General features: G+C 32.8%; 3 protein-coding genes across 5 annotated transcripts in view; 2 read left to right on the forward strand and 1 right to left on the reverse strand.

The window, feature by feature from the left end:
- Positions 1 to 753, forward strand: part of LOC126858796 (transmembrane emp24 domain-containing protein A-like) — a 2,072-nt gene extending 1,319 nt beyond the window's left edge. Inside the window, exon 4 of the mRNA XM_050609392.1 lies at positions 1 to 753. This exon is cut by the window's left edge and continues 43 nt beyond it. Within this exon, the coding sequence (XP_050465349.1) occupies positions 1 to 182 (182 nt within the window). The 3' untranslated portion in view covers positions 183 to 753.
- Positions 754 to 1,381: 628 nt separating this feature from the next.
- LOC126858794 (transmembrane emp24 domain-containing protein 5-like) lies at positions 1,382 to 3,735 on the forward strand. Its single transcript, XM_050609391.1, has 4 exons — positions 1,382 to 1,713; positions 2,184 to 2,380; positions 2,517 to 2,583; positions 2,706 to 3,735. Exons 1-4 carry the CDS (start codon positions 1,522 to 1,524, stop codon positions 2,934 to 2,936), a joined length of 687 nt encoding a protein of 228 aa, XP_050465348.1. The 5' UTR covers positions 1,382 to 1,521; the 3' UTR covers positions 2,937 to 3,735.
- A 145-nt stretch (positions 3,736 to 3,880) lies between these two features.
- On the reverse strand, positions 3,881 to 22,270 carry LOC126858737 (uncharacterized). Of its 3 annotated transcripts, none has more exons than XM_050609242.1 (15): positions 21,944 to 22,270; positions 20,011 to 20,358; positions 17,409 to 18,531; positions 16,380 to 16,714; positions 15,139 to 15,677; positions 14,159 to 14,310; positions 7,597 to 8,136; positions 6,911 to 7,011; positions 6,581 to 6,689; positions 6,096 to 6,447; positions 5,825 to 5,941; positions 5,512 to 5,673; positions 5,232 to 5,426; positions 4,620 to 4,936; positions 3,881 to 4,227 (listed from the first exon to the last, which is right to left on the reverse strand). In XM_050609242.1, the coding sequence occupies exons 2-15, from the start codon at positions 20,245 to 20,247 to the stop codon at positions 4,010 to 4,012; spliced, it is 4,497 nt and encodes a 1,498-aa protein (XP_050465199.1). In that variant the 5' UTR covers positions 20,248 to 20,358; positions 21,944 to 22,270; the 3' UTR covers positions 3,881 to 4,009. The 3 variants fall into 3 exon arrangements, with proteins under 3 accessions (XP_050465199.1, XP_050465198.1, XP_050465200.1); XM_050609241.1 differs by having other exon boundaries at positions 21,838 to 22,270; XM_050609243.1 differs by having other exon boundaries at positions 5,825 to 5,938; positions 21,838 to 22,269.
- Positions 22,271 to 23,047: the final 777 nt, after the last annotated feature.

Raw genomic sequence — 23,047 nt, forward strand, 5'->3', positions numbered from 1 at the left:
AAATTTTACATTGGAGCAGTAGCAGAAAGGAGAGAAACTTGAATCTGTTATTGGTCAATAACTCTTATATATCATTGTGGTCAATCCTGCAAGCGTTCAGCATCACAGTGATGACTATGATGCATGTGTATTTCATTAAGAAGTTATTTGATAAAATTGAATATTTTAAGACACGCATTTAATGAATAATCGTTCATCATCGTTCGATAAGAGCATTGTTCACTACCTATTGTAAGAAGAGTATTGTCTATCAATTGATTAAGCTTATATGTTATATGAAAATCTATAAATTATAGCATAACTATATGTATATAAGTCTGTTCAGTTTAGTGAATACAAAGCATGTTTTATTGTTTGATATAATTATATGTCATTTTGATACAATTATATGCAAAAATGATAGAAATAAAAAAAATTCGTTATGTAAATTTATTAATGAATAGACATATTTAAGAAATTTTTTATATGGAGATACATATTTGAATCTTAATATTTAGCCTCTATCAAATGAAAACATGACCTTTCAATTAGCAAAAACGGAGTATTAACACCAATGAGATTTATATATACTTTTCTATCAAACTTATTATATAATACTTTTATTAATCTTAAACACATGCTATTTTTAATAATTTTTGTAACACTATTTCTAAGGTTGTTATACATTTTGCATTTATTATAACTAATAATATCCATACATATCCATTTTTAATTGATTTTTACTCATTGTTTTTAATTTCAAATATTCTCATGTATAATCATATTAAAAACATTTCAGGAATACATAAGATTTATATATTTTTATTGTATGATTTATATTGTATATGTAAAAAGTAATAAACAGATATATATTCTTGTTACAATATTTTCTTTCTTTTTTTTTTACATCTTTATATATGATATATATGTAAAATACCACCATTTTTTTCAATTTTTTATAGTTTCAATATGTTATGACAAGAAATTTAGAAAATTATTTCTCGTACTTTTTGATGAATAAAATTATATTTTCCATATTTAAAAAATATTTAATTACAATAACACAAAATAAGAGTAAACAAAAAGTACAATTTTTAATGTGAGAAAAGTAAATAGAAAGAAAAAAAACAACAGAAAAATTGAAGAAAAATTTGAAGTGTAAATAATGCAGATAGGAAAAAAATATATTCAAATCTGTTTTCCTTTTGCTCTTTCAAGAAAGTTTTACTGTTACACATTTAAAATAAAATAGATTTATTATCGCAAGCGTTAAAGATAAAAAAAAAAGAAAAATGTAAAATAGGAGGTGTGTAACTAAAAAGAAAATATCTATTTAAAATTTAAAGATTACAATCAGCTGAGACACTAAGCATTGAGTAAGTTCAGCTGAATGCCGATAGGGGTATAAAGTAACACGTAGAGCGTAGAGCTAGAACAAGCTGTCAATCTGTCAATTTATTCAGTAGGTCAGCAGCAGTCTTGTTCGCAATATTATGCGCGTTGGTGAACGTCATTCATTGTAATGCTAATCGTGTCTAAGCAATGTCTCACCACATGCAGCTCATACTACTCGGCGTGTTCGTGCTCCTGATTACGCCTTTCGAAATCGACAGTTTTTCTTATGAGAATCTGCCTGCGGTCGCGATGGATTACAAAGTGCACATTGATGCCGGCAAGGAGGATTGTTTTTCTCAATATGTGAACCCGGGTGCGACTTTTTACGTTAGTTTTCAGGTATATACTGACTGACCAGATAGATATTCATCATCGAAAATTGTCTAGCTAAAAAAATAAGATCGAGAGTAACAGTGTGACTTACTTAATCGACCATATGGTGCGATGGGTCACGAGATGTTTCACGTCTCGCGAAAGCGCTATGTGAATTCGGCATTCGGCGACACGTGTTCCAGCTTTGACAGTTTGTACACGTCTCGCGAACTTCTATTTAGCCATCTGTCTTTGAAAACGTTGATCCAGTAGCTTGACATCTGTTCGCTTGTTTTCAAGACGTATTAGTTTTATTATAATGTCTGGAAATTGATAATTTTCTACTGGCTATATCCGTTTTTCGTGACTAATTGTGAGAATATCTTATAAAAATTGATAGAAAATGTTACAAGAAAATAATTAACAATAAGTAATTAAGAGAGTTAATTTTATTACATATCATCTGTACTGATTCAAGTAGTTTGTCTTGATTGTAGGTCTTGCGCGGTGGAGATGGGAAAGCTGGTTTTGCAGTGAGAAATCCAGAAGGAAACATAGTTTATCCTTATCAATGGCGTCCCAATGGTGATTACCAAGATCAATCAATAAACGGTGGTTACTATAGTGTATGCATTGATAATCAGTTTTCAAGATTTGCTGCAAAACTAGTGAATTTGTATATCACAGTGATTAGGTAAGAGAAGAAAAGAAAAATAATTATCTGTAAGATAATTTAGCAAAACTATATTATACATATAAAATAACATAGTATACATATAAAATAATATAGTCATTTTATTTATTTTTATTATTTACTATTGTTAATATAGATATGATCAATGGCAACAGTATACACAGGAATTAGAAGAACTGAATCTTTCTGTTGAGAATTTCACGGTACATATATTATAATTTTTTTTTCTGTGAAAACTAATCTGTAATTATAAATAATATATAAATGTAATTTACATATTTTATATGTAATTATTATTATATATGTATTCTTTTTTTTTTTTCAGAATGCAATTGTGCATGTGGAGAAGAATATTAATGAAATGCTGCAAACTCAACATTGGAGCAGAAGCAGAGAGACGAGAGACTTGAATCTGTTGTTGGACAATAACTCTTATGTCCAGATGTGGTCGATAGCGCAAGTGATTTTTATCACAGTAACGACTATGATACAAGTGTATTTTGTTAGGAAGTTATTTGACGAAAAACCATCTGGCTATTCTAAGACACGCATTTAACATTAATGAATAACTTCTAGGTGTCGGCTCAATAAGAGCATTGTCCAATATATATTGTGATAAGATTATTGTAATTGATTAAGCTCACATGTCATACAAAAATCTATAAATAACAGCATAATTATGCATATAAATCTTTCTAGTTTAGTGAGTGCAATACATGTTTTATTATTTGATAAAATTATATGTCATGTGATGCTGTTATATATATTTATATGAAATTACTCTTGGAAATTATCTGAGATAAGAAGAGAGTTAAAATTATCTGACTAAGATACAAAAAATTCGTTACATACAGAAATTTATTAATGAGTGGTCAAAAAATCTTTTGTAAGATGGAGATATATATTCGGACGAATATTAGTCTGTAACAAATAAAAACATAAATTTTCAATTAACAAAAACGTAACAAAATATTAACACCAATGAGATTTTGCATTTATATGCATTTTTCTATCAAATTTACCGCATAATACTTTCAGTAATCTTAAGCACATGCTATTTTTGATAATTTTTATAACAAATATTCTATGTCGATATATATTTTCTATCTTTTTTTATATAATAATGTATTTATAAGCCAAAGTGTTGCTTATATCATATAAGATTGTAACACATTTTGCATTTATGCAAAACATTCTACATGCATCTTTGATTGACTTTGACTCATTGTTCGTTTTTAATTTCAGATATTCTTATGTATGATCATGAAGACATTTAAAGAATATATAAGATTTATATATTTATATTGTATTTGTATAAAAAATAATAAACAGACGCATATACTTTTGTTACAATATTCTCTCCTTTTTCTTTTCCTTTTCTTTATATACAACATATATGTAAAATATCATCATTTTTTTCAACTTTTTATAATTTCAATATATTATGGTAAAAGATTTTAAAAAATTATTTCTCATACTTTGGCGATGAATAACATTACATTGGCACACAATTATTGATTATAAAATACTGTTATAACGTGAAAATTACATATATATAAACATTCAATAATTTATAAACGATATCACAATATCTCTAAACGACTCGCGCTTCCGCGTATTTTAATTTCATCAATGAATTCCCTGATTCTGTCTCGCTCTTCTTTGTTGTATCACGCTGCTGCTGAGTGCCAAGAGACGGTGTCGTTGCTTCAGATTCCGCGCACGTACGTGTTCGGATGCCACCTCTTTCGTATAGTTCGCCGGGAACCATCCTTGTTCACCATCCAACAATTTTTCACCATGATACCAACCATCTGCCATTTTTCTCAATACATTTATCACGTCCCCTAATAGAACATTATTACTTCAATTTAGAATCACGATTTTATATATTATATATAAAACATTTTAATAGACATATAATCATTAAAATATTGAGCATTAAAAACGAGATTTTAAAGAGTCAAATTTTACTAAAAACAATAATAAACAATAATCGATTTTTTGTTTTTACAATTATATGCGAGCAATTTTACAAATATTTAATTTAGATTTTTAATATAAAAATCAAAAAATAAAAGAAAGGATAATGAAATAAATGCTCCCACAAAGAAAAAATATTGTTAAATTTTTCTAAATAAGCTATTCTCTCTATATTGATAATATTTTTATTGTATATTTTAATTATTTAAAAAAAGATATTGGATAAACACATATATCATGTATACAATTATATTACCTGACTGCAACGATAATTCGTCTGGTTGATTTGGTAAATACGGGTACTTGGCCACTACTTGCGGACAGTCCCAGGATTCATATAACGTTTCACCAACTAAGCCACGTTTGGGTGGCGAAACAGCCTCCAGCCATCGTTCTCTTTCAGTATTATTTTCACATGTCAAGACATATTCCACATGACGGCCGGAATGATTCTCCAGAAGAGTCAGCATCATAGCGTTCCGTCCAGCAAATGGTGATTCTTCGGAAGCTGACTCCAGGGCCAGAAGATTCCTTTTGCATGCGTCTATGACGGTATAGCATTCGTCGTGAGCACTGCAAAGCATTTTTTGTAAAAATGTTGTACTTGGGATTTATTCAATAAAAAAGTTGCATATAGGAAAGATATTTATATTAATTATATTCGAATTCTCCATTTTATTTTCTCATTTTTTTTTCACAAAACATTCTTCCTTAAATTGTAAATCATTTATAATTTTTTTTTTAAATGCAAGATTTTAAATTTCTTTAAAATTCTGATTTTTTTTTCTAAAAATATATAACTAACATATTCTTATGAATGAAATCTTAATTCATAAATTAATAACTATGTTAAATGATAGTGTCTTACTTAGATTTTAATTTCGTGACTAGAAGATAATCAGTGAGTAATAGAAGGTAGAGTGGTGTCTTGTTAAACTTCTTCCCGAATGTGAGCTTATATTCGGTGTCAGTCTTCATCGACAACTGTACGACCGATCCACTTCTAACTAACTGCTTACCCCTTAGCAAAATTGGTTTAATTTTCGACGAATATTCTAATTTCCTGCAATTAAGTGTTATGTGATTTATTTTATGTAATATATAAAAGACTGCATATATAAATTAATTAACAGCAGTATATGCTATACCTCGCTAAAGCTTCCATCTCGGCTTCTTGAGCAGCAGTTCGAGCACCTTCGTTGCATTCGGCAACGACGTTGCTCAAAGTTGATAGAACTTTTTCCCAAGATGCTCTGTTTGAATTTCCAATCGATAATTTGGAAACAATAGCGTCAGCTAATAAGGGTAATCTAGGCAGAATTATTTATTGAGAAACCTTTATAAGTAATTTTAAACTAATTTTTGCAAACAACGGATCATCAAACTTATATAAGCAAATAGTAAGATTAATAAAATAATTTGAATTTTTTAATTTAATTAAAGTAATTGATTGATACATACCTCGTAACACGTTGCATTGGTAGCATTAGAAAGGAATGCAGAGATAGATTTTGACACGCTGGACGCATTTCTATACGTTTGATAGCTTCCAAGAACTTTACGCCTTTTCGAGTTCTGCTAAAACGAAGAAATATAATAATTATATCATAAATAATATATATTTATTAAATAGCTTTAAATATAGCTTGGTTATAAAAGTTATACATAAACATTTTATACAAATTTTTCCTATAATATATAAATATGAAAAACAACTATATAATCATCTTACTTGAGTTCTTTGAGTGTCGTGTCTATGCTGACTTGATTCGAACAATAAGCCACGTATGTGGCCTGACATTTTTCGGCGTGCTTCAGCAAAATCTCCGATAAGCCCGATAGCATCGGATCTTCCCTCCATATAGCTTCCAATTCAGCTAGGAATTTTTGCGACGTCGATAACACGCTCGGCACCCCGCCGAACAATCTCTGCCTCTCGATCGGCGTCAGGATTTCGTTTATTAGTATATGATTACTGAGGAACTCGTTTTCTAGAACTCGAAGGGAATTTAAGTACGACGCTTCGGAGGTCAAGATCTCGAACTTTGCCTCTTGAATCTTCTTTTCCTCCGTTGTTAGTTTCTCTATTTTATTAAATCTTTTTATGAATAGTTTGTTATGTTATGTATATATATATATATATATATATATATATATATATATTATTTTAATATGAAGAATATTGAAAAAAATATAAGTACGATGGTTCTAACTTACGCAAGAGGCCACTGTGTATTACTTGTGGGGTATGACACCAGAGCATTCTTTGTCCTGATCTGGCAAGATTCGTTGCAACTGGTTCTGTTTTCCATATCGTATCTTCCACCTACGAATGAAAAATTGTATACACATATATAATACTGTATTAAATAACAGTATTTTTTCGTTATTCTTTAAATTTCTAAGTCGGAAAATAAAATGTAATATATTTGTCATATAACTTTAAGTAATTCTATATTTAAGAAATTCGCGATAGACGCTGAAATTTAAAAAAATTATGGATGTGACAAGTATTAAAAACAAATATAAAAAATATCAAAATATTACCTCCTCATAGCCCTCAGAATCCGACTCGAAAGCAACACGAGCCACTGCGGCCGCGTAAAATTGGTAGAGAGGTTCTTGATCGGCGAGTACACTGTAATGATCTGAAACAAGAATAATATAATATTTTGTCATTACTGGCTAATTCCCATGCGTGAAAACAAGCGACAATTAAACATCGACGAGCATACGATTATAAATCCAGGCGCGCGTACGTTAATTAAGAGCAAGTATCATTAGTAGTGAAAGTGTGCGCTTTTTATGAGTCGATGTATGAATAACATTCTTCAGCGCATGGGAATATTCTGAAAAGAGCCGTAAAAACTTGATATATATTTAGCCCATGAGAATTTAGTCTTTGTTTGGTAAAATCGAATCACTCTCGCAGATGCACTCAAACTCGTTTTCTCTCGCAATAGCATTCGCTACCGTACATTTCTACTAATTTGTTACTTTTTAAAAATGTAATGCGTTATATACACTCTATACTTATCGTTATTGTCAAAATCTTTCCCACTAATGTTTATATGATCGTGTATTTTTGCTTTCAAGAAAAACTCAATTATTTATTTTATTCATTATAGTATATTTATTATTTTGCAGAATTTAATGTTATTATTGAGTTTTTCACCATAAAAATTAGAATAGAAAAAAAAAGATAAATGGTAACTTAAAAAAACGGCGTTTACCGATGTCGCCCGAAGTCTTGGAATCATCGCTGCCGCTTCCCATATATTGGCTGTTGGTGTAAATAGCTTCCTTGACAGTGCTGTTGTTATTATTACGAGCACCGCAAACGTTGTCATTTTTATCATTCTCATCGAGATAGAAAGTCGATGGGCTAGCGATGCTCTTTCGGAAATGCCTCAAACGAAAGTTGAAATATTTTCCGGTATCATTGCTGTGATGCTCGTTGCCGGATTCCTTATCGTCAAAGCCGGACTCGTCTACGGATGTTCGCCGTCTTATCCTGCCGAGACTGCCCTTCGTGATACTCCAGGTCCTGCGCAGCATCTTTATTCGCCTACCCAGGGTTTGTGTTAGACTGGCCTCTCTTGGCGGCGGCGGAGTCGGTCTCGTAGGGCATTCCAAATCAGTGTTGGTGATAACGCAATCGTTCGATACATTGTGACGCCGTTTACCACTCGTTTCCGTTTCCGAGTCGCTGCTGAAATCATCTGGCTGGCAGGAATATAGGCTCTCATACGTGCTGTCGTCGGAAACACTATCTAATAAATAAAAAGTCCAATTAGAAAAATGGATAAATTATCGAGCCGTTATGTGAAGATAATTGAGTTATGTCTGTAACTTATAGAAATTTTTTTTTTTTTAAGTTTTGGATGAGAAATTTTGTTTGAATATTGAAATACAATCGAGTAAGAACGATATTCACAATCAGAATGTTTTACTCATATCTTGTAAAAAAAAATTACCGATTGCTTATAATATAAAAACATTATCAGAGAATTTTTCTTTTAAATTCCTTGAAATAAATTTCTTTCAATAAAATTTCATGAAAGAATTCTCTCCGATTTCTCTAGGTACAAAAGAAATTTTTGAGAAGTCTTTTATGTTTTTCCAGGAAATAGACATCTTGACAGCATACATATATATTTTAAAATTATAGTATCATTTTATTCACCGATGTATGAATTTATATATACATTTCAAATCAAAAATCAAATCAACACATTCACGAGGATAAAGAGAACAATATTATACAGAGAGCGTCCCGTCATTTGGACACATTGACAAATATTAATTAAGATTCTGTAATAAATAATTTTTTTCCACTTTTTTTTTTTTTATTTTTCTCTATACATTCGTCGTGTCTCCACGAGTACTCTAAAATACTATACGCGGACCTTCGTGGACGTAACATGACGCTTCCTGGACATCTATGTCTTGATCGAGATTGACGACGCGCAGCTGCACTAGGCCCTGGGTCCGCTGCAGCTGGAGATCGTCGTTCCGGCTCGCCGATCTCCATTCTCTGGCGATCTCGTCCGGCTCACCGATGAGAAGTACCGAGCCGCCGCCCAGACTGACGGCCACTTGAAATCATCCGATTCAGGGTCAGATCGGCGCTGTACGGGATCCAGAAGCATGCACACATGCCCACGCGCGCGCTGGACCGAGTTATAGAAGGGAGAGGGACAAATACGAGCGAGGTGAGTCTCGAATATGGCCATGGATGGCGAAATCTCCACGCGATTTCGGATTCTCTTTCTCTCCTTCTCTCTTTCGCCGTAGGAATTTCCATAATTTCCATCGACGACAACTTTCGTTTCGCGTGTCACATCACGCATTGATGTCAGCGATGAACAGTTTTATGTAATCGTCACGCGCGACAATCGTTATCAAACGCAGCTGTACAAAGTATTATTCAAACGCGTTTGGAGATGGTAGGTAAATTAAAATTCTTGCATCACGAATGACGACGAATGTGAATTCTAGTTAGATTTTCCGAAAGGTGAAAAGTATATAAGCTCATTTTAACCGGATTCTTGTCGATTCTCATTACCGAAGAAAGTAGAAACTTTGATTACTCTCTCGAGCCGTTTCCTCGAGATCGGCATTAATTATCGACATGGCAAATTAAAAGATACGCGGATCTTGGTATAAATAAAAAAAAACTTGAGTTTTTAAAGAAATTTAAGCTCCATAATCGGAAAATAGCACAAAGATAAAATTAAAGATATCGAATCTTCGGCAATGATGAAGGAATGCAAAACTGTCATATATAATTGTAACAAAATTAACAATACAATAATTATTCAAATTCGGGAATAATGTTGCAAAATCAGTATGGAACAATTTACGAACGTGTATTCGAATCGTTGATGCAAAATCGATTGAAGAATTTCGCGAAGGGAGATTCCAAGACTACCATTGTTCTCTAGATCCATTCCGCTGAAATTTGACGTCCGGCGCGGGCAAGCGAGCAAGCGTGACGGGGTAGACCCTCTTCGTTTTCTTACCTTGGGTATTGGGTCGTCGGGTCTTCAGCGTCTCTCTCATTGCCACATCTCGTCGATGCGCACTCAAAGTTGCGAGACGCGTCCGCGACCACTCGGCGTCGTGACACAATCACGGCGTACGCAATAAGAAAAACACGCGGGAAACTTTTTCTCAAAGATGAGCAATTTAGCCGAGAGCAGCGAGAGATCACAGAAATACACCATACGATACAATCCGCGGCTCGGCCGTGACTGACAATGAGAGCGCGCAATTGGCGCTTTCACCTCGCGCGCTGGTTTCTTAAAGGATCCTCACACGATCTCTTTAAGGTGACTTCCACACGATGAAGGCGTAAAGACCGGAGCAAGACTGTGTCGATGATTTAAATCTCCAAATTTTTCAAAGTAAAGAAATGTCACTTAACTGCTAAATTTGCTAGAAGATCTTATTTTTTTTTTATTATTGTAACACACGATATTTAATATAAATTGTTCAATATTTTATTAGAGAGTCTATCAAGCGTCTGTCACATAATATTATCGACAGATATGCATTGATAATTACCGAAAGACTTGACATAAGAAAGCTGTAATTGTCAAAAATAAAAATTTCAAGCCAAATATAATGCTACTGATATTTATTATTCAGAGTATTCTTTTTATATATACTTTTAGTGCCGTAGATATCTTGTAACTAGAACTCATTATCTTTTTAATTCTATTGTTATATTTGAATCGAATATTTCATTAAAGAAAAAATAATTCGAAATATTTTTTAGAAATATAGCACTCTTTTCTTATTGTTAGAAATCTTTTTATAATTCAACATACATAAATACAACTATTGCTATCTAAATATTTAAAAAAAAATTTTCTTTTTTTAATATTATTAATTTAGATATATTAATATTATTAATCATTAGATGTAATAATAAAAAATATCCATATTTTAAATGCTACATATTACTGGTAAAATTAAATTTATAATAAAAGGGTCAACTACTGTTTCATGAAGAAAACATCATAGATTATTTTCTTGTGAAAAATAACAAAATTTTATTTTTTGCAAAATTTGTAAAAACGGAGTATATTTATAAAAACTTTCTTCACTTTTATCGATCTCTAATTTAATGTAAAATAAGAACGATCATCTAGGAAACAAATGTATGAAAAATCTTTTCTTTCTATTATAAATTATAGTTAATGACTAGACAAAGCAGTATTAAAGGCATAAGTTGTAAGATTTTCATTATCGTGTGCATCAAGCGTGCAGCGAGCTTATGTTCAAATCGATCAAATTGATACATATTCGAGGCGAATGACCGTGCAAAACGCTTTTCCATAAAACGGGTCATTCAATATTAAAATCGTTTTCAGTTTCTTGTTACGGCCAAGCACGAATTATAGTATACTTTGTTAAATTTAGCAGCATTTATTCATCACCATTATTCGTTTCGATATTACGCTTTTATGTTAAACCATTTGAAGTTATTTTCCAATTCGCGCATATTTTTCATTTAATTGTGCTCCGCACATCTTGCGTTTTTTTTTTCGCGGATAGAGCATAATCGCGTATTTTAGCTCTTATCTTAGCATTACAATGGACTGTCTTGCGACATTCTTGTCTATCAAATGGTGGACCCACCATGTGGTGGTTGCATGTGCGATTAAAAAAGACACGCATGTGTGTGCGCATTACGTGATCCGCCTGTCGCAGGAAAACAGTGTGTGACGAACAAGTAACTTTTACCTAGATATTATGTGATCATCCTTACTGATAGCATAGTACAATGCATCGTACGAGTCGCGAAATTGAATGCCGTTGTCATTTCACGTAGCATTTTTATTCATTTCAAGGAATCAATTATATAAATTGAATCTCTTATCCGATAAGTTACATAACACGCCAATAGAATGCTGATTCTTTCGATATATGTAAATATAATTAGCTAAGATAGGAAAAACAAAATTTAATTTTTTTTCTCTATGCATTCTCAATATAAATATTAGTTATTTAAAATAACTTAATGCACGCATATAAATTATATCATATTATTACTTTTCAGCGATAAATGAAAATATATTAAATAATTTATAAAAATTACAATAAAATTAATCTCTTTAAAAAAAAAATGGTACTAATACTATTCTTTTTTAAATAATTGATTAAAAAAGTTGATTGGTAAAATTATTTTCTTAAAAATTTCTGTGATGATAATTTTATTTGTATTCATAAATAATTATTTTATACAAAATAAGCGAATTAAAAAAAATTGATATTGTCAATAAACGTATTCATTCTATAAAATTTAATTCTTACGTTTCAAAATAACAAAAAATTCTCTTCATATTTTAATCTTTCCAAAATATCCATCTTTAATAATAATTGAAATAGACATAAGAAAAAATATGAAAAAGTGTAGCAATTAAGAATTTAATTCAAATGCAATTTTTAAGAATTTTTTCCCATATTTTTAATTTTTGTAGGATAATTGCAACTTGCAAATATGAAAATTATTGTCGTTGAGGACCATCCATGCGTCTGTTAAAATGCGCGCACGCGGTTGCGTAGACATTCCGATCACGTGGCGATGTGCAGCGGAACTCGGAATTAATGGAGAGTAGGTGCTTTGTCGCGGCACCTCGACCTAGCGCGGCCTTGTCTTTCAATTATATTATAAAGGCGATACGCGCGGTGCTATATACACGTCAAGTCAATTATCAAATCCGCCCACTGTCCTTCGAGTACGACGTTGTGAACAATCATGATTGCGGATTATTTCAACTTATTTACTTCTTAAGCAAAACCACATTAGAATCGTGGCCGTAATATTTAAAATATATTGCATCTACACCGTTAAAATAACCGATTGGAATAATGGTCGTTTGGATAAAGTTCTGGCATATCAATTCCCGGACGATGCCAATTCGCAAGCGATGGGAATCCCGAAGACGTGACAACCGCTCTGATGAATGTCTCGCGATATTGGAAAATCAGTATCGTCATCGAGACTTTCTCGAGTATAATTATGGATCTGTCAGAACACAGCGTTTCCAGAAAGTGAAATTCTCATGTTCAATTTACAATCATCAATTCGCTATAATATCCCGCTTGTATATCCGCGATATTAGGATCTTGAAAAGAAGATTGTTATGATACTTTACTTTCAAATAGATGTATGAGCATATCAATATATCGATACATTATATTATTTATCATATTTTTAAAACACACAATAAATAATCTTGAATTTGGAATTGATTTAAAGCGTTATTTCATCTTTCAAATCTATAGGATTAATATATCTTAATAGACTTCTCATACATTTTTATTAATAGGATTCCGATAATTGAGAATTCAATAATAAGATCTTGAGATATTAATAGTTTCACGGTAAGCAATCCATGAATATCTATTGTCGTATATACTAGTATTTGCTACTTTAACACGATTATCTTGATAAATCGATCTATCTTTTATTCGAATGTTTACGGATATGATATTTTATTCTTCTTGAGAAATACGTGTTACGGGCGAATGGCAAAATGCTTGTGCAAATCTTGTCACGTGCGACATGCTCACGCAGACTACATCATCGAGCGATGTCGAAAGTACGAATTGTCGAAACAGTTAGAGAACGTAGCTACTCAAGGATGGAAAGTCATCGGATAGTTTTGTGACGAATCTGTGCGTAATCTGCTTATAAATATCGACGTTGACGATTTTATATCACTAAAGATATTTCTAACATTTTATCTCGCAGTAGCACGATTATTTTTGTTATCTATCAGCAGACTGCCAGCAGACAGTATGTTTCCAGGAAAAATGTTATAAATATGTAATGATCGCAAGGAATCATATACATATAGTACAATTAAAATTTCAAAAAGTATGACACAACGTTTGATATATTATTAAAATGTAAAAATTATTAACTATAGTATTTTTATAAAAAAAAAAAAATAAAATAAAATTATCGTCATATATCGAGGTTTTGGTCACTCAAATTTTTGCAAGCTTTCATTTATGCACGCGCGCGTGTGCGCTGCGTAATAAAATTAATGCACATTGTGCGTGAATTCGGTAGAACCAGTCTCACACGAAAATCTTACATCGAGTCACACACATATGTACGAACGTACACGCGATATTTGTGAAATGCCGGCGATTATAGCGGGAATTCTTCAAGGAGAGGTAGTATATTCTTAGCAAGACGTTATATTACCTGCACACACGCAACATGTGGCGAGCGTTACCTAATAGTAAAATTTCCTCTTTGCCAGTACTCACCGTCAACTGCAGTGTCGTGGGTCGTTCTTGTCATCACAGTCGCCTTGATACTTCTGCGAGATCTCCTGGACCGTTGTCTCCTGGCATTCCGCGACCATCGCTGAGCAAATTTCTTCTTGCTCCATGCGCTTTGCCCATCGGTCCCCTTTTCGCTAGAATTTCACATTTTCCAATTTATAGAAAGAAAAAAAGAGAGGGGGAGAGAAAAAGAGAGAGAGATTTGTAATTACATAAAATTTTTTTTATCTATCAAACATTTTCAATTTGCCTCATTTTCGCGTCAGCGCTATAATTATCTAAGATATGAGAGCATTGTATTCAGCGTGAGTTAACGATTTGTTCATCCTCAGGCGGAATGCAGTGATAACGATCACGATATTAATACGCTGACGTTGCTTTTATTCTTGCCACGCTATATACACTATACATATATATATATATCTCAGCGATGTTGGTCCCCGTCCATATATGTTTTTGAAACACTTGCGTTCATCATATGTATATATTAACCTCACTGATCTAATAATGATTAATCGTTCTTCGCCCGAAGGGAAGGCAATAGCCGCACTGTTTTCGATTCTACTCCGTTATCGCTATAATGAAGCCGTGGAAAAAAAATATGTAGTTTTGAAACAAGTCTTATCTCCTTCACGCGCGCGCGAGCGAATTCCAGCTCACATCAACAATACTTGCGTATTACTTAAATAAAATTTTTCAAAACATGCCCTATTTTTCTTATTACAATGTAAAAGTATTAATATATCACACTTTGCACTTGTTTTCTTAAAACAGCGAATTCTTAAATCGAATAATGCAATTATAATATTTAGTTTACCCTTTCTTGTTATTTCATTAAAATATCTCTTTTTTATCCTTGATTGAAAAAGGTTAAAATATCTAAATATGTCTTTGTTTCCATTTTTAAAATTCGCAAACGTCTCAAGTTCCCCTATTATTATTCTTCCCATTTCCATGCTTACCATGGATCATTGGTCTGACAAGGGCACTGCGAGGCGCTCGAGACTTCTTCCAGGTCCTCCCACTCGGATTCCTTGCCGTTCATCGAGGTCAATCCTAAGACAGAGCCGGGTGCGGAGCCAGCGTAAAGGCTATTGACACGTTCCTCGCTTGGCGGCAGGCCGACGTCGTCATACACACCCAGCTCGTCCCGCTCCTCCTCGCTCAGATGACTCTCGCAGTCTACGCTGGAATATTCATTGTTTATCGACGTGAAATACTGATCGTCCTCGGTTGTCGAAGCGAAACATTGCGACGCATTTGCCGCGCGATCCTTGTACGTCGCTCGCAATTCCATGAGCGGCTTCCTGCTCGATACTCCTTCTTCATCAACCTCCGGAATCAGATAATTGCTCTCGTCGATGACTGTTGTACCGTTCTGTTTAAAGCTAAGCGGCACCACGTCGTCATAAATCTCGTCGCAGTCTTTGGCATCAGCGGTGTTAATTTCTTCTATCTCGGAGCGAGCCATTGGGGGACCCACGTCGTCATAATCGGACTCCTGATAAGAGATTTATTGCTTTACATTCTTTTAATTTGAAGAAGCAAATGATTGTCGCACCTGCCGACAAATCAATATCGTCGTTAATTTTTGTTGCAATATAATACAAGGCGCAAGGATAGTCTTGACAACGAAATTTGAGGAAAAACGAATCAAATTACGCATCATTCGTGATGCCGCATTTCCGTCTCTAATTTGCTAGCACGCAGCGCGCGAATCGATTATTCAACATTCCGTTTCACTTTTGCTGACGGTTGCCAATTTAATGCACGAAATAGCATTTAGCAATTGCAGATGCACGCGGTTCAATTCGCGCATCAATTTTCACAATTTCTTTCACTTAAAAATGAACTCGAGCGAGAATTAAATCGAGAATATTTAAATATCATGTGTGTTTTCTTTCTCGATAAAATTTCTTTTTAACCAACTTCTAGATTTATTTATATACGCATTCAATTTTAATTTTAATAAAAATAATTTCCGTTACTTACTCTGCATCTAATGAAAAACAAATTCTCATTATTCTTTTTCGATATAATTTTCAATGTAATCGGACTTTCCCAAACTGAAACTATCATATAGCTATTATATAGTATACTCGCTTATACATATCGCTTCGCTATTTGCACCGATTACATTAGCGCGTAGATTCCATTTCAGGTTTATGATAACGGAATCGTTGTGCATACGGTTAATTCGTACCGCTTGAGCGGCGAAGTTAGACGGTCCGACATCATCGTATTCCTCGCTATCAACGCCCTCGTCGTTTTCCTTCAAGGCATGGCACGTAGCGGATACGTCGCGCTTATCCGGAAAAGTCTTGGCACGATGATTGCTCCACAGAAAGCTGCAGTTGGCCCGCGGCGGTGCCCGAGGAGAAGTCTCACAGACGGGTTCGTACATTTCGCCTTCTAGCGAATCGGCCTGATTTTCAATCGCGATTTTCACCACCTGGCCAGACTCCAAAACTTTCGCCGCCTGCAAGTCTCTCGAGAAGTTGCTCTTTATCTCGGCGTAGTTGATTCGATCGCTCTTATCTGCAAGGGAATCCATCGTCAGGACCTTATTTCAAACAGAAAGATATCACTGGATGCCTCCGGATATACTTTGTGTGGATAGAAAGATAGTGCCTGCTCGTACCATTCATGTATTATGAAAAGATCATACTATTTATTAATTTTATCATTTTCTATATTTTATGTTTCTAAGAGAAAAAAACATAACGTTATTTAATCGAGCCTAATAAAACCTAATTATTCAAGCTTAATAAAAGAAGCTCTGCTAAAATAGTTATTCTTTTTAAATTCTTTTTAAAGAAATTATGACTCAATTATGAGAAAACTTCTTGTTCTGTATCACAAAATGACATATTTTATCGCAATAACTTGTTTGTATAAAATATATAATAACTATAGAAATATGTATATAATATAAAAACTATGATAAAAACTATGATAATGCAAGAAATTATAAAATGACATTAATGATTACTATTTTTAATTATTGTACAATGTTTTAATAATTTTAAAATTTGTAAAGTAACTATTAATTTTATTATTAAAAAATATTATGTTTCTCATTTATTCAATGCTTTCAATTACTCAATTCGGCATATACAGTTTGAAAGATATGCAAATCGTGCAAATCAGATTGTATTTGTGCAAGACTACATTTGCATAAATTCTTTCACTATTATTAAATTCGACAAAGAAATCCGATTATGTCTCATACCTGTGACACTTTCGAAAGCTGATTGGTTTTCTTTGGATTGCTTGGAAATCACATCGGGAGACATTCCTGCGGTAACCTTGGGCCGTTCAGCGTTCTCGTTCTCAGACTTGCGTCGCTCGTCCTTTCCAACGAGTAGAGGCAAAGATGCACATATCTGCTGATGAGTAATCACAACCTGCTCCAAGCCGAACCCGACGTTGGTGTCGCGAACCAGACTGGGATTCGTGGCGGATGCCACATGGACAAAGTTTGTAGGCGACGAGATGATCACGCCCTTCAGTTCCTCCCTCGATAAGTTTCTGATCCCGGTGCAGGTGCCCTGAGTCTTTGAGAAGGACGTCATTTGCAACGAACTCAGCGAGCTGCCCAGAGCGTACTTCTTTTTCGACTTCTTCTTTTTCTTTGGCTGCTTTACCAAGTGCCGCGGTACATAGTGGAATACGTTTCTGGTAAATCGTCTCTTCTTTTTCTTATATCTCGAGAACGCGTTATCATCCTCATCGCTCGTACTTGATTCCATGTTCTGCAAATATTCCGAAGGATTTTCGTACGTGGACTCTCTGATAGCCAGATCATTTACGGACTGCGACTTTCCGGCTATCTTAGAAGTGATTGGAATATTTTTCTCGATTTTGTAAATATGCGTTAGGGGCTCAAGAATTGTTTCATTTGGTATTGCAGGATCAATTTTAGGTGTCCCATCAAATGTAGATGTTTTATAATCTATTATATCCATTTTTTCGTAATCGCTGGATGAATTAGAGTCTTTTCTTTTGATACAGTATTTTTTTTTCTCGCGTTGATTTTCAGTAATCTTGATATACATACAAGGATTTTTTGGTTCTATCTGCGGATATTTTAAATCATCGTTATTATCACTCTGCAAATCTTGAGTGCAAGATTCTTCTTTTATAAATGGACTTGTAAAGGATAAACTTTCCATAGTCGCTTCAATGGCTTCCGTTTGGGTCTGAATTTCCTCTTTTGGGATATTCTCAATATTGCTTTTGGTACCGGAATCTGATATCCTGGTGGCACAAGTCGACTGGTTCTCCGACTTGGTTAAAGAGAAGGCCTGGCACTTGGAGTAACTTTTCCACTGATGACTCGCTCCGGATTTCACCTAACGACGAGACGGGCGTAATTAAATGACTAATTGAATCGGCTGCTGCAGATGTTATAAGAGAGAAAGTTTTTTACGAGTAAAGAAAAATTCTTGCAACAATCTATTCTTTTTCGTTTCGTTTTTTTTTTATTCTTTCATTAATGCTACTATATATGTGTTTTTTAAATATAATACAATGCTTTTCTAAAAAAAAAAAAAATAACTTTCTGACTGACTCTTCTTACAATGGCCAATTACATTGCAACTGTGATGGTTTGTGTTACATGGGAATATCATTTGTCTAATCAGAGATTTAGAAATCATAAAAGGATGAAAATTCATTCTTAAGATGCAAATTTTTTTTTCACTAATTAATACATTAAAAACCACTGTATTCTGTAACAAAGAAACATAAATAATGTAGATTTTTATAGATTGATACCTTGATAAAAGTCTGTAAAATTTTTTCTTTTAGAAACATACATAGAAAAATGGAATTGAGAAACATAATTCAAAGATTTACAGACATAGAATTAATTCTAAAGAATTTTTGAAAAATAATAAAAACAAAACAATGAAATATTTTTATGAGACACGATTACTGATCGTGACTAAGGTAGAATTTTGCGATTTTATGGAAATCGACACATGTATCGGCTATAAATCGGTTGCTTTTTTCCTCCATCACTCGCATTCCTCATCCGATGGAATGTCAGTGATACGAGGAAATCGTAATTGACCAGCAATAAAACAATATCGTGCAATAAAAGGCGCTCGATGTCGCTTCAGAAAAGTTTTGTTAAGTTTTCGGCAATCTGTGCTTCTTGACATAACGGTATCATGATAATACATATGGTAAACATCAAGTGATGTTCCGTCTTCACGATTCTTATCTCCAATGTGGCCTAGCATCATAAGATACTAACGAGCCACTCCTCCAACTTTAGCATCCTTTTGCTCGCGTATCCGCATGTGCGTATCTCGACTTACGCACATAAGAGACAACATCTTACTCGTCTTACGCAGGCAGTCACGTAAACTCTTGTTTTTAAATGTACATCCGGATTATTTACGAGAATAACTGGAGTCTATCTTTGAGATGATTTTAGCAAACTCATTCTTTTTTTGTATAATAGAATCATTCTCGAGAATGATTCTATTATACAATATAAATCAACAATAATAAAAACTATTAATTTTTTTATCTCTTTAACAATTATTAACAATTTTTATAAAATTGTAGAGATTTAAAGAAGAAAAAGTTTTAAACATTCTAAAATTACTTTTTAAAACAAAAAATAAATATTTGCATCAAATTTTCTAGAATATTTGTATTAAATATTGTAAATATTATAATTAATTATTGTAAATTGGCATTAAATTATTATGTAAGTTTTTAAAATAGAGATCAGATAATCGAACTTTTTTGTGAATAAAATTTATGTTCACTGAAATGATCAGAACAAAGGTGAACGTATGATGCCTATATCGACGTACCTTATAAGTTGGTCGTTTGTTGGGCAAAGTCTTTCCATTGACGAATCGCTTTTCTTTGTCTGATTTTTCCGTGTTGTCTGCAATATTATCGCTGTCCACGGGAAGCAATTGAAGAGGCAATCTCGTTCGCTTCAGAGCTAAGCTGTCAAGTGTGGCGTAAACGACTTTGTCGGAGATCAGGGCAGTCTTGCCGTTCCCATGCAGGAAACTCCGATTTGCCGTAGGCGAAGGACTCATCTCGTAGGGCTCTTTTTTTATCGTTCGATCATTTATGATTCATTCAAGCCCCGTGCGATTTCACATATTACTATTTTATATTCTTGTTTATTGTTTTCGTGTTTAAAATTTCTGTAATTTTGATGAAAAATTGAATAATAATTCACAATTACATTATATTATTTTTCATGTTTTATTCTATATGATATTCTACATAATATCCTTATTGTTATATTTTTTTATACACACGTTTTTTTTCATATCCAAAATTTTAATAAAAAAAATTTAATAAGGGAATTGTTTTGTATTAGATATGTATTATTAAAAATTGTATATCTCCTACAATATTTTTTTTCTATTTTATATATTATATGTTATTGATCGATTAGATGTAGAACGTAAATCGAATATAGGCTTTATATTACTATATTCATAATAAGTATCAAGTTACAATGTGTATTACTGAATGTATATGTTCAGATCGCAGCATAATTTGGTCCAACAATAAAAAATAATTCATTGTCGCGCCAATCATAAGCAGAAGAGGATATAAAGAACCGCAGTTTCAAACGTTTTTCCGCGAAAATGCTGATAAGAGGTTTTAATGTGTGCCCTTATCACGAATACTGCGTGATCGTTGATCACGATGCGATGCTGTCATTGACAATTATAGCAGTTGTTTATTATATAATTACATGGATTATTATTTAATTATATACGATGAATATGTACACGCACATTATATTTATTATGAATATATATAATTTACAGTTTTATATAATTAATTAAATAATTATTTGCTTTTATGAGATACAAAGTTATGAATCAATCGGAGAAACAATGGACAGATAAGTCTATCGCAACTTCCATTGAGACTTTATACTGTATTATAAAAAAAAGAAAAAACAAGAAGACAACAAAAATTACACTATTCGTCTTTGTTTTTCTGAGATGTAATCAAACTCTATTTTTATATTGAAAATTATTATTAGTTTTTTATTATAATCACTTGATAAGAGATAAAAAACTGTTAATTTTATCGATTTTACAAATGTAAAATCTTCTATAATAAATAAATTTCTGCTTTTTTTTATTTAATTTCTCTGCGAATCAATTAAATAAATTATTTTCAATCGATTGAACATACTTTATTATCACTATAGTTTACTTTTGTTAAATTTATTTTATGGCTCTAGCTTGTATATTCAATGATAAAATCGATTTCTGTTTTCATCAATTAAGTAAGTTCATTAAAATCATTGCGTAATTGTGATAATGCAATAAAATTCCAGTAAAGAAAAATAATAATAGTTCCTTTTTTTTTAAATTTTATGATATTTAAATTTTTTAATGCACGATTTAACAATATAATAATTGTTGATCATATGTATATCGATGTAAATAAATATATATAAGATATTAACAATCACGATTAATAGATAATTTTTAAATATATGAAAATGTTGTCAGAAATTATTAATATATATAAATTCATATTTATCAATCATTTTTACTTAATTTTCAAAATTAAACTATATATATATATATATATATATATATATATATATATATATATAAGATATCTTTAAAATATATATCAAGAGTTTTTACGTTTTCTCGTGCAACCAATGATGTGAAATATCATATTCGATCCCGTTTCAAAGTCATGAAGCATTAATATTGCAGTCGCGAAGACGAGCTCGTCGACAAAACATACCGCTTTTCGCACGAAACTGTTATTGATGGCAGAGACAGATTATCGCCGTGCCGTATTTCAACTCGTCAGTCACGTCACGTCGCGCGAAACTTTTAACTTTGCGAAAAAGATCGACTCGTTCCGCGTGGTCTTCCGCTTGAGATCCCGTTGACACTTTGGCGAGATCGTCTCGAAGGCACAATCGTTCGCGTATTCGTATCTCGCGCACTCTTGTCGCATCGCACGTGTACGTCGTGATGACGAGTACGACGAGTGCGACGAAACGCACGATCACGCGGCGCGAAATGCACTGACGCGACGCCGCTAATGATCATCGATCGACGTTGATGGATCGAGAGGCGCGCGCGCCAGCGGCGACAAATCACGCACCACGCTCGCGCCGGATTTTCGGAGCAACTTCACTGCGCATTCGCGCAAGCGGACACGCGTAGTCGACTCCGAAGATCGTCGGATCCGCTCGGGAATACTCGGCGATCCTCGACGGGACTCACATCAGTCAGTGCCGTAGCGCGCGAATCAGCGGATTTTTGTATTGCTCCGCTTTTTTACAACAGATTTATTTTTATTGAGATTTATAAATTACATTGTTATTTTTAAATTTAGTTTACAAAGTTTTAAGAAAAAAGTATTAATAAGTGTAATTTAAATATGATGATAATGATTAGGAATTAATAATTAATAGTAAGATTCTCCCCATTATTTTTCTTTGGAATATGTGTTGTAAGATTTTAATGAAATAGTATTATTACAATCGCAAAGTAAGCTTATACCATAATGATATCAAGTGAATATATTAAAATAAATTTCTAATTATATTTATGAATGTAATTTGTTTCGTAACTTCTCTTATTTTTCTTCAATTAATTCTTTCTGTATTAGTAACGATTGTTCATGATCGAGTGTGTTTTTTGCAAAATATTTACATATCTTAAAATGTTTGTAAAAATTTTACGTTGTTATTATTGATAAGGATTGAATGACATTTTTTGTTTTATTGTTTATTTAATACATGCACATACATAAACACATATCTATATGTGTTTCTAGCGTTCAAGTAGCACTTTACTATTAAAAAAAAAAGTCAATTTCTTCACGTTCTTAGAT

The sequence above is a fragment of the Cataglyphis hispanica genome, chromosome 2 (assembly GCF_021464435.1).
Source record: "Cataglyphis hispanica isolate Lineage 1 chromosome 2, ULB_Chis1_1.0, whole genome shotgun sequence".
NCBI classification, from domain to species: Eukaryota; Metazoa; Arthropoda; class Insecta; order Hymenoptera; family Formicidae; genus Cataglyphis; species Cataglyphis hispanica.

Excerpts from the sequence above, each read along its gene's own strand:
- LOC126858794 (XM_050609391.1), top strand. The coding sequence starts at position 1,522 with ATGTCTCACCACATGCAGCTCATACTACTCGGCGTGTTCGTGCTCCTG. Across the intron at positions 1,714-2,183 it reads CTTTTTACGTTAGTTTTCAG|GTCTTGCGCGGTGGAGATGG; the intron begins GTATATACTGAC and ends TCTTGATTGTAG. Across the intron at positions 2,381-2,516 it reads TTGTATATCACAGTGATTAG|ATATGATCAATGGCAACAGT; the intron begins GTAAGAGAAGAA and ends TTGTTAATATAG.
- LOC126858737 (XM_050609242.1), bottom strand. The coding sequence starts at position 20,247 with ATGAGTCCTTCGCCTACGGCAAATCGGAGTTTCCTGCATGGGAACGGC. Across the intron at positions 18,532-20,010 it reads ACAAACGACCAACTTATAAG|GTGAAATCCGGAGCGAGTCA; the intron begins GTACGTCGATAT and ends TCTCGTCGTTAG. Across the intron at positions 7,012-7,596 it reads CAAGACTTCGGGCGACATCG|ATCATTACAGTGTACTCGCC; the intron begins GTAAACGCCGTT and ends TTCTTGTTTCAG.